At 44.2% G+C, this 15,750-nt stretch overlaps 1 protein-coding gene across 2 annotated transcripts in view; it reads left to right on the top strand.

Moving 5' to 3' along the window:
* C2 (complement C2) overlaps window positions 1-15,750 on the top strand; it is a 482,116-nt gene that overhangs the window by 97,743 nt on the left and 368,623 nt on the right. The window contains exon 3 of one of the 2 annotated variants that reach the window (XM_086924577.1): window positions 2,032-2,217. The exons of the other annotated variant lie outside the window; for it this stretch is intronic. Within the exon in view, the coding sequence (XP_086780703.1) occupies window positions 2,032-2,217 (186 nt within the window). The remainder of the gene's footprint in view (window positions 1-2,031; window positions 2,218-15,750) is intronic. 2 annotated transcript variants of the gene reach the window in all.

The following is a 15,750-nucleotide window of genomic DNA, read 5'->3' as shown; positions in this document are numbered from 1 at the left end:
CTGGAAAGAGTGATGGGTGAGGCGCAGTCGATGGAAAAGCGGCTGGCGACTAAAGAAGCGCGCTGGATTTTTCAAGAATCTAGTGAACAACAAGGACTTAATGAGTTACTGGAATGGAATAAACTACGATAATCTAGTTGTTTCTTGGCTCAATAAGTCAAACCCACCGACATATAGAATACACTGTAAATATAGGAACTGCCCAGGTATCAGTTATACAGCGGTTTTATAACAGCAATAAACATCTAAGGTAGCTGACTCTTGCTTATCTGTCTAAAACCTGTGAACATACCTGTCTACCTATATACACTGTGAATATGTCTTCATCTTTTAGTCACTGCCATAATACACCATTACCACACTACTAAAATAGGATCTTAATGGGCCTGGGGAATTAAATAAGGTGGCAAGGAACTGTTTTGAGTATGGTTCTCTCACTAGGAACCAGTTACATTTTGATGTAGAAATGATGTCCCAAGATGGCCGCCGCATTTTTTAAGGTTTTCGAAGTGACACTCATGAGAAACCAGCAATATCTTCATTAAGATATACTGCTCCAAGATGGCCGCCACACTTTTGAAGCAATGTGAAGTGACATATGCGGACGAAGAAAATTTTTTTTTCCCGCATTTGCATTTCCCCCGTGTGGGTGAGAGTCAATATGACATACTAAAGTGTAATAGGAGATTAATACATCGGAAGTTTGTTAGCGGTCACGTGGTTGCAGGGTCCAATCACCGACCTGCTTCTCACGTGGTGTGACCGCCCAATCAGAGCCAGGCAACGCGGAAACTCTGATAAATACACTACAAGCCCTGCTTACGGCGCTCCGGTGTTGAGGAAACGCCGTTTGCAGTACCTCCACGAGTAAGCATGCAAACGCGGGACCTGGTGACTAAAAGACGGTGAGAGTAGACAGGCTGATTGTAATTTTCGCCCGAATGGCGTTTTCCTCCGTGTCTTCTGTCTAGGCACTGAAAGAAGGGAGGCGGGACCCTACTTACCGATCGGAAGGGGGTCTATGAGTTTGCACAGAGCCAGAGCGGTAACGGTATGAAAGTAAAGGACTTATCTAGGTAAAGAGCATTTTCTGTTTATGACATGGTGCAATGTGGATATTAAATATGCAGTATTGCTACAGGCAGATGCCCACATATATATATATATGTGTGTTCTATGTTTTTGATTTTCAGCATTTTAAAAGCACAGTATCGCTGGCAGTGACATCGTAAATATACGTTGGCCCTGAAGAAATTGCCTGATATAATACCTAAGGCAATGAAACATGTCGGCTGTGGGTTGAGTATGAGGCGATAGGTAGTATTCATAACTCACCCTTTTTATATTACATGCTACACTGCAATGCAACAAGAAGATATAAATAAAGTAAGAGTAGTATCTTGTTGCGCAGTTTTGTGTGTGTTATATGTTGAACGTTGTTAGTCCGTGTCACATATATGTTGTTTGTACACTGCACCATTCACTGTTACTTTCTTTACTTTGGGTTTTGGACACGTTTTCGTTAAGCTATTTGACACCGATGATGAGAACAGGGCCGACCTGGTGAGTACCAACCAGGGGCCCCATTGGTGGTGCGCCCGTGAGGTGTCTTCTAGCTACTCACACTTTTCTCTAAATGTTGTCCTTCTAGTGAATGTCTGTACTGTGTTGGACGGTTTTTCTGTTTATCAGAGAAGGGCTTATTTTTAACGTTGGCAATAGACTCAAACAGTGTTATAATCTCTATAAATAGAGATATAATTAGAGTGCTCTTTGGACGATCTAGAACTGTTTACAGCCCCACATATTTCTGTGTTGCCTTGAGGACTGGGTCATTTTTTGACTATTGTTGGATTGAGTGGAGGGCGATCCAGTCCTTTCTGCCCCTCTTGACTCCTAGTTTTTGAATATATCTAGTTTAGGCCTGCCAGTTTTGGAATGAGTTTTTATAAGCCAGACTAAAAATAGGTATGGATATATAAAAAACAAATTTTAGAAATATTTTGTTAAAAAAAAAACTTTTTCTTTCAGAAATCTTGTGCCCGAAACCGTTAAATTTTGATTATGGTGATTTTTTACCACGAGCATCGACTTACCCTATTAACAGCACCCTGACCTTTGAATGCTATGACGGGTATAGCCTGAGAGGCTCCGCCGAGAGGACCTGCATGGCCAATGGAAAGTGGAGCGGGACCACAGCTATCTGTGATAACAGGGGTAAGCGACACATGCACATGTGTCAAACCTCGCTGACACATGCATGGAACGACAGGTATTAACACATGCAGTTACTCTTCAGGTCTGCCAGACACTCAGTATCACAGATACCACAGGATCCGTTGACATATTTGTAAGATATCCACCTTTTCTTACCTGGCTGATTTATATCTTTCACATCACATGACCGTGCACAAGTAGTCATTATGAAGTGCAGTCCTGGGACATATGAGATATGAATGAATGAATGAATGAATAATAGATATAAATGTCAGATCTTGCCACCCCTCAAAGTGTAATGAAGGCAGGGCCTTACTTACCCACATTGCTATGTTAGCATAGGCTTATTAGAAGTTTAAACGCCATTTTACCTTTTTTCTGCTTTTGCACACAACACTACATGTAACTGTTGTTGTAAGTTAGGCTGCTTGAATTGCTTCACATGAGAATGGCTTGTTATCCACGTTCCTAGACTTACATCTCGACGATAGTCTGCACAGTGAGTGCTGATGCCTCCAAGGTTATCATAGCAATGTTAGGTGCTGTTCGGGCTGATCAGCTCATGCGCTAGACACAACATGCACACAGCTGCAGCTAGCTGAAATCCTGGCGCCTTTAATATTGCACTGCATACATGATTTTACACACTCTGAAGAGAACCCGTTTCCAGAGAGACAGGGTGCTATTGCAGATCCTGATGTGATTCACTTCTGCTGATCTTGGAGGTATGGGGTCCCCTATTCAAGCCTAAGAGACCTATATTTTATAAAACATAGCTCCTAGATAGGGAGGGTGGCATACAAGACACTATAGTATCTGTTTCCACCATCATTATGATATGATTTCTCCTTTTGTGTTTTATGGAATTGTAATAATGCTGATCCTATTATTTTTATTCATATGCCTGCTTATGTTCGCAAAAATACTGCATCGCAGAGCACGTCGTTTAAATACATATTTTAAACTTTATTGTGTCTCTTTTTTACCCATGTTATGGACTGGTATGAGAATATAACAAAAGAGTGTTCTTGATTCCCACCATCCCTGAGAGTAACCTAAGGCGCGTGTTCTGGTTTGTCTAATCATTGGTACCTTTGCTATAGGATGGAGAGCTAATGTGACACTGATGTTAGTTGGTTAGGGGTTCTAGGTACTGAGGTGAGTTTTTAATCCACCACAATTCACTGATGTCCTTGGTCTCTGTGCACAGTTCTGTGTATGAGCAGAATCCCTGCAACAAAAGCAAGGTCAGTATTGGCCAATGGTCAAGTAGACATTCACCCAGACAGATTTCTGTCTGGGTGAATGTCTGCATAGGTTCTGAATGTTATGTGGCAGGGCTTTAAGTGGGCCGGGTCCTGCGGTGCTCAGCACCGGCAGTTCTAAATAGCTGGTGCTGAGACGGGTCCCTATCGGGCTCTCCATTTTTGCCCTCACCTTCGGTGAAGAACATTTTGTAACTTAGCAGTAGTACCATCCTTCACTGCATTTGATGTTACGGAGCCATAGTTGCTGCTTTTTTTTATCTTTTGCAATTACCAGCCATTGACAAAGCCAAAGGTTTTGACTTGTTGTAGGTGTAATGTTACTTGTATATATACATCGACTTCTGGATGCAAAGACAGAGGCAGCAAAATACCAGACGGACGGCACACTGCTAAGCACAGATTTTTATCTTACGTGTTTTAAGCCACTCTCTTAATTACATTGGCCACACCCCTTTGAGAGAAATTCCCCAGTTTTTTCATTCGACTTAAAGCCCTGTCATGTGGAACAGAGTAACATCTGATAGACCTCCAAGCTTCACTGTCCGTGTACCCATTGACATGCCGTAGTTATGTTCAGAATTTTTCGGAAAAGTTGAAAGATGCTTCAGATCCCAGGCATGCCTATTTTGGAGATTTTTATTATAGCCCGCTGCCGATGATTATACCGGTTGTTAAAGGCCCTGAACCCGAGTTATAGACCCGAGCCGTGGGCAATCATTCCAATGTTCTAATAAGAACTGTTGCATTTGGAGAGCATGTAGACTAACATGCCTGAGCTGGTGCGAGAGAGTTCTGACCCTCCTCCCCACTGTGCATGCCCTGACAACGGTGTCTACATGAAGTTAGGAATGGTGGCCTGACAAGCTGAGGAGAGCTCTGGAAACATATCATAATTTTCCAATTAGAGAACAAAAAGAAACGCTAGCAAGCACATAGCACACATGCATTGTGCATTTACGCATTTGTAACCGCTTATTATTGTGAGTTCTCCTACAAAGCAGTAGCTGTCATAGGTTTCCCAGAGTACTCAGATTTTTGTGAATTCCAAAACATCCTATATTTACTCCAAAGATAGGAGTATGTTTATGGTATTAAATTAATGTGTGCTTTAAGAAAAGCTGTCCATTCCAGACATTCTTAGCTAGACTCTTGTATTGGATTATGGGCTAGGTAAAAAATATGATAAATCATTAAAAAAATACATTTATATGAAAATGTAAATACAAATATATACTCGAACTCCAGTGATACTTCCTTTTTGGTGGAAACCTTAGCCTCATGTGGCCTGAGCCAGCTTGTTGATAGTCCCACTCATGTTGCCGGCCACACGCTGGACGGAGTTTTCTCTAATGATCCCAGACTAAAGACAGGTTCCCCTATCTCTTTGGCGTGGTCAGATCATCTGGCCGTTATGTTGGAGCTTAAATTCTCTCTTTCTGTCCCCACCTCTACCGACCGTAGTAACTGGGAACTAAGAAGGAGCTATAGAGAGGTCAACAACGAGACACTAGCTCCATTTATGAACAGACTGAGGCCCCTCATCCTCATACTGATGCCGCTGCCCTCGAAGTTTCCAACTCCATCCCGGGAGCAGTAGACATCCTGGCCCCTGCTAAACAGCACTACTCTGCTAGAAAGAGTCCCTCGGTACCCTAATTCTCCGACTCCCTTAGGTTGCTAAGGCAGGGCTGTAGAAAACAGGAGAGGTGTTGGCGGGCTCATTTTGATCCTAAGGAGAGAGATATTCACAAACGCCTCCTTAAAGAATATAAACTGGCCATAATTGAGGAGAAGAAGGCTCATTTTGTTAATCTGACAACCTCCCTCAACTCTCCCAGAGATCTGTTCAAGATTGTAGACTCCCTTTCCGTTCCTCAGATATCGGACCCTTTAGTGGGCTCTCAGGAGCTCTGTGAATAGCTGATATCTATACATCACTACAATCACTTAATGTTAATTTGCCTGCACCCCCTTCTATTGCCCCTTCCTTTCTTGACTGCCGGCCGAAGGATTCCTGCCCCAGTTTTCTAAACCTCCCCCTTCTTACCCTGGAAAGGATTAACCTGCTTCTCGATAAAACCAAATCGGGCTCCCCTCTGGATCCCTGCCTTCTTAAGATACTCAAGAAGTGTAGGGAGGTGCTGATTCCTCCTCTTTTAGAAGTGATGAACCTAGCAATCTTGGAAGGAACTTTCCCACTTTCTTAGAAATTGGCGGTAGTTAAACCTCTCCTTAAAAAGGCCTTGTTGGACCCTGGGGTGATGAAGAACTTCCGCCCTATATCTCTGCTACCCGCACCAGCAAAGATACTGGAGTCACACCTTAACTTCCACCTAAGTTCCTTTTTGGATGACTCCAGCCTGCTGGATTCATCTCAACACGGTTTTCGTAGAGCTCACAGCACTGAGTCCGCCCTTACATTGGTCATCAATAACATCCGTTCGAAGGTCGACACAGGCCAGACTACCCTCTTGGTCCTGCTTGACCTTACGGCAGCCTTCAACACCTTGTCTCCCTCTGTCCTGGTCACTCATCTCAGGGAGATCGGTGTCGGAGGCGCAGCTCTGAGCCTCCTGACCTCCTTTCTCAATCAAAGAGAACAGAGGGTGAAGCTAGGTGAATTCCTTTCCCCTTCCAAACCCGTACAGTGTGGGGTCCCCCAGGGATCTTCCCTGAGCCCCACTCTTTTTAACATTTATGTGGCCCCACTCGCCAGGTTAGTAAGATCACGGTCTCCCTCTCCCATTCGGTGAGTTCCTCCGCTCTTAACTTCAGGAATTGTATGGATGCAGTCTCCCAATGGATGATCGAGAATTCCTTGAAGCTAAACAGAGAGAAGACAGAAGTTCTGATCTTTGGGGACGACCAGGATATCTGGTTGAGTGACTGGTGGCCATCTTCCCTTGGGGCTTGTCCCCTTCCCTCCCAATCTGCTAGGAACCTGGGTGTGCTGATAGATACCTCGCTCTCCTTCGATCGTCAGGTCAGTAGGACGGTTTCCACCTTCTGTGGTATCATAAGGATTTTGAGAAAGATCGCTCATTAGCTCTCTCCTGAAGCTCGGAAGCAAGTCACTGTTGCTCTCGTCTCCTCGAGACTTGATTATTGCAATGCACTTTACTCAGGCATTAATAAGAACCTCATTCAGCACTTACAGATTGTACAAAATGCAGCGGCCAGAATGGTTCTTAATCTTCCTAGACTCTCCTCAGCCTCCTTAGCTAGGAAGAATCTACAATGGCTTCCCATCCAGTCTAGGGTCTCGTTTAAGATCCTGTGTCTTGCCCATGGGGCCCTGTATGGCTCAGGCTCAGAGGGCATTAGGTCCCTCTTACATGCTTACTCTCCCTGTAGAACTCTTCGCTCTTCCAGTAAAAATCTTCTGGTAATCCCTCGCTTTCACAAAGTGAGGTGGGGAGGGAGAGCCTTCTCTTCCCTGGTGCCCAGGCTGTGGAACACTCTTCCCCCTGATTTGGCCGGACAACCCTCGATTATGCTCTTTCATAAAGCACTAAAAACCTGGCTCTTTGTAGAGGCGTACCCGTAGTTCTGCACTAGAAAATTTACAAGTTGTACGATCTTTCAGGCACCTTGATGCCCTTGGGCTAAGTTGCGCATTACAAGACTCCATTCATTCATTCATTCATATTCAAGAGGTCGTTATGCATCTCACGTTGGTCCTTTCGCAATGGACTCCGGATAGAACCAGAACATAAGGGCAGGACGCTGGGGGTAAATTAATCACTGGCTTTTTAATGATTTGAGCTGAGCCCCTTCTAGCTCTCTTCTTTGTCTTGCACAAGTCTCCGGGGATCCCTTTGACAGTGTCTCACATTCTTTAAAGTGGAATTATTACCCATTAATGGTAAAATCAACGGGAGGTGGCTTGGCAATTGCGACCTTTCTGTGGAATCACCCTGTTCTAAAGCAGAGAATCTTTGAGAGCTTTCAGCCAGTCTTTGATCCGTGACTGCGGTCGGCATTGGTACTGTAGCTGTAACGGGGTTGGGGCATGCTCTGACCTACGGATGTTTAATCGATTGGAGTAAATGTACCATGGCATCAAGCCATATAATAATTGGTGATACTACGGCCTGCGATATGTCTATGAATTTCGCAAAGCAATCCTTCAATAACTGTAACCCCTCTGATGACGTAGGAACTCTAGTGAGTGCCCTAACTTCCTGTGCTAATCGATTAGGCTGTTCACAGGTAGGAGCTGCAGTTGGGGCAGAGTCTAAAGCTAAAGGTTCTGTCTGTGTGGATCTTTCCCTTTGAGTTGAGTTGATCAGCTTTTTGAGCTTTTGATGGCTGGCATGGAACTATGGACAGGTTTTTTATTGTGCAAAGACGAGGACTGGGCCACTGGGTCTTTTGGCCTTATATCATCAAATCTAGCCAGATCTATAGAAACATGCGTTGGGCAAGGGGTAGGGTCAAGTTCGATGAACCGAGGGAGAGTCTTCTCTCAGTGAGGTCTATTTCATTACTAATGACACTCACCGCCCTCTGTAGCATTCTATCAATTGATGTAGAAGGGGGGCTATCTAGATGCATGGAACCTACAATCTTCTCCTTTTCCTTGTTATACTACAATTGTAGTAGACAATGGCAAGAAATAAACCCAGGCAAATTTGGAGAGAACAAAGGTAAAACCAAGCATACCTCAGAAAGAGCAGCTAAGGGGGGTGGCAGAGCCCAGCCTCCTCCGGGCTCTGAGGGGGGCAGATGGTATCGGGTAAGTATGGCCATGCGGGGGTTCAGAGGTAGGTTTGGATTTTGGGGTACAGGGGTGTTTTAAGGGTTCAGGGCTAGGTTTGGGTTTTGGGGTACAGGGGTATTTTTAGTGTTCAGGGCTAGGTTTGGGTTTTGGGGTACAGGGGTATTTTAGGGTTCAGGGGTAGGTTTGGGTTTTGGGGTAGAGGATTAATTTTAGGGTTCAGGGCTAGGTTTGGGTTTTGGGGTACAGGGGTATTTTTAGGGTTCAGGGATAGGTTTGGGTTTTGGGGTACAGGGGTATTTTAGGGTTCAGGGGTAGGTTTGGGTTTTGGGGTGCAGTGGTATTTTTAGGGTTCAGGGCTAGGTTTTGGTTTTGGGATACAGGGGTATTTTTAGGGTTCAGGGGTAGGTTTGGGTTTTGAGGTACAGGGGTATTTTTAGGGTTTAGGGCTAGGTTTGGGTTTTGGGGTAGCGGGGTATTTTTAGGGTTTAGGGATAGGTTTGGGTTTTGGGGTACAGGGTATATTTATAGGGTTAAGATGGGTTAGTGTTTAAGGGTGTTGGGGTATTTTAAGGAGTAAGGGTGGGTTATGATCATGGGGTGCAGGGTTATTTAAAGGGAGCAGGGTGGGATTAGCACACAATATGAGACATGGCATGAAGGGCGGAACGTACCACACGCCCCCAGCGTTTGTCACGCCCCCAGCCCACGCCCAATGCACATCGCAGACACGCCCATAAGGGACTACTTTGCTGGCACGGTGATTTACCTTTTAAATGTATGTGGTGGGCGTCTGCATAGCCTATGTCCTTCTGCTGCAACTGCCCTTTCCAATGCTGTATTGGATGTTGTGATTGGTGCTGTGGTTCCTGAGATTACCCACCTCAAAGGTTTGGGCTCTCTCTTTATTATATTAGTATGGATATGTATATATATATATATATATATATATACACTGTCGCTCAAGACTCTGCCCAGTCTCATAAGAAAGAGGCAGCACTCGTAATCCAGAAGTTAGCCAGCGATTTATTACGGGGAACAAAAAAAGCACAGACGCGTTTCGGCGTGAGCCTTCGTCAGTGTGTCACTCGTCAATTTCAGACGTCCCATTATGTATGAAAGTTAATGAACATTGACATAAACATAGGACTTTACCCCTTTTGCCTCTGTGGGCGCCATATTGGAAAGGTGTTCTATCCATACCGGGGTCTTGTCTAATTCATTTGTTTATTCTTACGTTGAAATAAAGCCGTGGATCGGCTAGTGTCCTATGATACAATGTACAATGTCATATTTACAGATAAACAAACAGTGCAATACGTAAAGCAAACCACTAGACACAGAGAAAGAGTGATGTCATGCTTCATATGAAATAAATCCAAAATTCATCATAGAAAGTCATCAAAATATAACAAGAAGCTTAATTTCCTTCAGGTTTCTAACAGAAGACTACTCTTATCAAAACAATAAGCATTCAAAGGAAGAAAAGGGCATCATCCGGGGTATGACATGCATTGATGCTATAATTAGATTGGTCAAAGGGAACTCCAAGGACATTCGACTTCAGTTACATTACATTCTGATACTCAAAACCCATGATAGGGAATTCAAATCCCAGGAGACCATTCGTATCCAGTCATACTTCTATATTGGCCAATTCCGTTTCTGTATGTACACATATTTTTTTATATACATATCTACATATATACATTCCTCCGGTAGCCTGTCAGGATAGGCAAAGGGGACAAAGAAAGAGATAAGAAAAGAAGGAGATGAAAAAGGAAACAGAGGAGAAGGTCAGCAAAGACCAAGAAAAAGATAAAGAGAATAGAAAAAATAAAAGGAGTGTTCATCAACGCAGTTACATTGTATGGTTCATTTCAAAATCAAGATCTAAGTCAAGATCAAAATCAAAATCAAAGTCAGGACTTGGGAGATTCAGTGTTACAAGAGTACGGTTTAGGTACTATAGACAAAATGTACATGTTGTTGCTGGACTGGCAGTTATAGTACAGGGATTCCTAGGAGAGTTCCTTCTTCCTGTAGTCTTATTTACCTAGATGACATGCTAATTCCTCGCCGCTGTTTAGTCCTCCCGGGTATTTTGTGGAGAGGTCTACAAAATATCTGGACTCGAGTCTACGGAGTCTCCTTAACCTGTCACCTCCTCTTATATTTGGTGGAACAATGTCTAATACAAAAAATCTGAGTTTTGTGCGGTCTTTGTTATGTTCCTCCGCAAAGTGCCGGGCAACCGGATATGAGATGTCTACTTTCTCGATTGCCCGTTGATGCTCCAGAATCCTCAGTTTGAGTTCCTTGATGGTGCTCCCTATGTAGCGTGAGCCACACGGGCAGACCAAACAATAAACTACAAACTGGGAGCTGTATGTAATAAAGTGCTTAATCGGCACTTTATTACCAGTGTCTGGTATGTCATATGATAGCACTCGTCTGCTGCCACTGCAAGCCTTGCAGTGGCCGCAAGGAAAGAAGCCCGCCATACGCTTCAAGGAATTAGTTTTAGGTGTTAGTTTGTCTAGATGACTCGAGACCAGCATGTCACTGAGTGACCTAGCCCTGCTGAACGTGATTGAAGGATGAGCAGATAGATCATCCGAAAGTACACTGTCCGTTTTTAGTATATGCCAGTTTTTATTTAGCATGGCTTTCAGATCTTTAGCTCCCGTAGAATACGGAGTAATAAGTCTGAATTTCCCGTTTTCCTTGTTGGATTTTCTATTTCTTCCCACAGTAGGATCATCTGTGGCCAAGAGTTTAGTTCTCTGTATCTTCCTTACCTTCTTCAGGGTGTTTTTTAGTAAGGAGTTACCATAGCCCCTCATGGAGAATCTCACTAAGCATTCCGAAGCAGCCGCCTCGAAATCAGAGTCCTTTGAGCAGTTCCTACGGATTCTTAGTAGTTCTCCGTAGGGAATGCTGTTTTTCAGCTGGGTGGGGTGGCTACTGCTGGCAAAGAGTGTCGAATTGCCAGCAGTTTCTTTTCTATACAGGGTGGTATGCAGTTGGTTACTCTCAATATACACCTTCAGGTCTAGGTACTCCGCTGCCACCGGACTGACCGAGCCTGAAAAATGCAGATTGAGGTCATTGATGTTGAGAATTCTGATAAATTCTTTTGCTGAATCATCCCTCCATCCCAGACGATAAACAAATCGTCAATATAACGATGCCAGCATTTTACATGCCCTGTGTCTGTACCAACTGTGCAGCTCCTGGGTACCCGCTCCTCCCATCAGCCGACGAACAAGTTCGCGTAGCTGGGAGCGAAGCAGGTACCCATCGCCGTCCCTGAGGTTTGTATGTACAGCTGATCCTCAAAGAGGAAAATATTGTTGGTCAGGCAAAATTCTGTGAACTCTATAACCATTTCATTGTGGCTTGCATACTTCATTTGGCGTTGACCCAGAGCATGTGTGATTGCTTCAAGACCCTGCCTGCGGTCTATACAGGTGTAAAGACTAGTAATGTCTAAAACCATTAGCAGGTATCCAGAGTTCCATGTTAGTTCCTGGATCTTGGTCAAGAAGTCTTTCGTATCCCTTATGTACGATTTTAGCTTGATCACTAAGGGAAACAGGATGTTGTCAACAAAACGTGACATGTTCTCAGTCAAGCTGCCAATAGAAGATATTATTGGGCGGCCGGGAGGATTTTCCATGTTTTTATGTAGTTTGGGGAGATGGTAAAAAGTGGGTAGCATTGGGGTGTGGTTCCTTAGAAACAGATTTTCATCCTTCCCGAACATGTTGTGATTGTACCATTTTTGTACTAGTGCATCATATCTAGTGATACTTGTTTGGTACACTGCATTCGTGCATTCCTTGTAGAAATTTCTGTCTGCAAGTTGCCTCAGGGCTTCAGTTCTATATTGCTCTCTGCTCATTAGGACCACGTTGCCCCCCTTATCCGAGGGCTTGATCACTAAGGATTCATCATTGATCAAACCCCTCAGAGCTTGGCGTTGACATTCAGTGATGTTATTCATTGAAGTTGTCGGTTGCGATTTTCTGTAGGTTATCAGGTCTTTTTTCATTGCCTCTGTAAAGACATCAATTGCATCCCATGGTGTTTGTGGTACAAAGGTCGATACGGGTTTGAAAAAACTTTCTTCTTTTTCTTGTTCAACCCCTTGAAGGACAGCTCGTTGTGCTACGGTCAAGTTTTCCTGTTGTTGATCGGAATCCTGATCTAATCGTAGGTCCTCCAATGCCTCGATAGCTGGTAAGTCTTTAGTACTGAGTATGTCCATTTCATTCACTTTAGGGCCTCTTTTAGTATTTTTTAAGTGCGGGCACAGTTTAAAGTGTTTATGGAGCTTAAGTTTTCTGGTGAATCGAAACAAGTCAATTCTTGTTTGTGTATACTCGAGGTCATTTGTGGGGCAAAAGGTGAGACCCAGACTTAAAACTTCAATCTCCGCTTCCGTCAATTGTTTTGGTGTTAGATTCACTACAGTTAGGCTGACTTGGTCGATATTGTCTCGGGGATTCACATTTCCTGCTTCTTGTTCGTCTGGCGGCTCGTCCAACGGGAGGTTCTTGCATTTCCTCTGCCTCCTCTTCCCGCCGCCTGCCCTCCTCGTCCTCCTCCTCTGGATGATGTTAGTGCTGCTGTGGCATCTGCATCCACATCGGGCGGTTTGTTTTTTCCGCCCCTCAGCCAGGAGCTTTTGATCACTTCGTATTCCTCCTGAAAAGGAGTCTTCTTCGGTTGGGCTCCTTGTGTATCGAGCAATACATCTTGTGAATCCGAATCATTTTGCCTCCGTTGTTCATCCCCCGACTCGTTCTCAGTCAGGTCTGATTCTGAAGTGGCGGGTTCTATTTCCGGCATATTGCTTGCAGCTGTTGTCATGGTTCTTTTCTGGAGAGCTTTCCGGGGGGCGTCGTATTTCTTTGCGTATGTTAATACGCGTTCAGTTGCGTAGTCATTGGCATCGCGCTCATATTTTTCTTGCATGCGCATTCTTATTTTGTGCTCGTATTTCGCCAATCTCGCCTTCATCTGATCCCTCATCTGGGAAATTGATGTTTTTATCCCAGTGTCCGTCTCCTTATCTAGTTCTTCATTGATCGTGTCGATTTCTTCCAGCACTTTCCCCCTATCGCTCCAGGCATACTTGACTAGGATTTTCAGGGTGCCTTCACAATAGGATGCCGTGTGATGGAACCAGTCTGTAAGCAGTTGAGGATCCGGATGTTCATACGAGGGTACCGTGTGCACTCTAAGTCCCCTTGGTACTCTCTTTTCTTCGATATAGTTTGTTAAGCTTGTAGCTTCCCACCACTTGCGCACTTCGCGCTCGTGTAGTTTTTCCAACTTAATGAATGTCTCTTTTAATTTCCGATCCTGTGGTACTTCTGCGGGCGTTGTTGTTTTATTCGCCGACTGCGTTGACGCCCCTTTGCGCTTGAACATATCCTTTGCTGCATTCATGCGCTCTGTGTCGGAAAACATATTTGCCACTGTTTAATGGGTATTGTTTACGAAAAGAGTTGCTCATGTGGTAATTTGCAACCTTCGTGCGTGTTCCCTCTCGTCTGGCTGCTCTAGGTATTACGGACGTTCTATTGTTCAAAATGCCGCTACACGCTTGACAATCATGCGTGAAAAGGAAAAGAAAGGAATCTGCTCACCGGCAAGCTCGTCTGCCGTCGGGGGCTCCAGAACCAGTCCAGCGCTCTCCTTCCGTGGCGCCTCGCCGGTCTTGTTATTATCCTCGCTTTGTTGTCCAGCGGCTGCAATGATGCACAGCGTGACTCCTCCTCGGAAACGCTCGCCTCCCACGGAAAGCTGTGCACTCGCGAACGGGTGCTGCTAGCGGTTCGCGGGAAAACCGCATAACATTGTCGCTCAAGACTCTTCCCAGTCTCATAAGAAAGAGGCAGCACTCGTAATCCAGAAGTTAGCTAGCGATTTACTACGGGGAACAAAAAAGCACTGACGCGTTTCGGCGTGAGCCTTCGTCAGTGTGTCACTCGTCAATTTCAGATGTCCCATTATGTATGAAAGTTAATGAACATTGACATAAACATAGGACTTTACCCCTTTTGCCTCTGTGGGCGCCATATTGGAAAGGTGTTCTATCCATACCGGGGTCTTGTCTAATTCATTCGTACATTCTTACGTTACACATATACATATATATATACAACATCTTACTGATTAGAGCACACTGGAACATTTACGGTTGTGTGGAAAATTCCCACACATTGGAATGGAGGTTCAGGAAGGAGTCTCTGCTGGATGCAAGACTATATTGGGATAAGGCTTCTATGAGACTCCCAGGCCCTCATTACAAATGGCCCATTAAATTGTGATCCAGCAACAACACTTGTTTGCACCTGGATCACAATTACAGTGTTCAAATGTTCATTGCATCTCGCAATTACCTGGTGCGGAAAAGATTGTGCCATTTGTTAAATTTCATCAAGTAAACCTGTTGGAATTTAACAAGTGGGAAATGCAGATTTTGGTGTGATAAGTGCCAAAATCCAAGGTTATTCCTCCAAAAACCTGGAATATATGAAAATTATTGCACATTGGTTTTGGATTTTATCCATGCGAGAACTATTGCATCAGATTCCAGATCACTTGTACGGAGAGCCTTAATTAGTTTGGTTGATGCATGATGTCATAATGGAGGAGATTGGATTTTTTCAGGGACCTTGTGATTTCAGGGTGGTAGGATGAAAAATGTTCAGATGAGAACCTCTACTCCATTGTTTCATTTTCATTTCTCAGAGTCACAGCCTTGCACTAACCCAGGCCTCCAAGGAATCCTCACAACCAAAAACCATTGAGGAAGGATTGGAACAAATGACTTTGAGATCTTATCCCTTAAATCCTGACCCTGAACATTGGCATCATTCGTGGTTGGTGTGAAGTGGTTGTTTCCGATTGACTCATTTCTTGCTGAATTGATCAACTCCAGCCACATGTTGGTTCCTGATTGTTGCGAATGAACATTTCCGAAAGTAAACAGTACTCTCTCTTGCACGCCAGTGTATGTCTTCTATCTCTGCACACATTAATGAGTTTCATCTTGCAATGCGTTCTGAAGGGTGTGCATGGGTTTTAATTTGTTCATAATCAAACACTGGCCAATAGCTCAACTATCATAGAAAACTAAACAGACTTGGGCAGTCACAAAGCTCCATGCTTGCCCATTAGTTTTATAAATGAGCATGGCAACATTTGTAAACTTTTACACACCAACACTGGCTTTGACAGCAAACTGGTCTTACATCCTACAAATCCCCACCCTGAATAGAGCACAATTACTACTCTTGCCTAATATCCAAATTTAGATTGAGTCTCATTCATTTATTTAGGGAAGTAAGCAGCAGAGCAAAACCTTCCTAAGATGGGACTTGCACTGACTCATGGGATAAAAGGAGAGAACACACAACCTTGCACCTACTAATAGGACTTTGGGAAGAAGGGAAAAGTTTCCATGAGTTCAGCAGCTTCAGACATATTTCTGTACATTGTTACTCTCTCATGCTCAGTAACCACTTT

The sequence above is a fragment of the Lissotriton vulgaris genome, chromosome 5 (genome assembly GCF_964263255.1).
Source record: "Lissotriton vulgaris chromosome 5, aLisVul1.2, whole genome shotgun sequence".
NCBI lineage: Eukaryota > Metazoa > Chordata > Amphibia > Caudata > Salamandridae > Lissotriton > Lissotriton vulgaris.
Note: the sequence above shows the minus strand (reverse complement) of the source record. Positions and strands in the feature narration are given on the sequence as shown.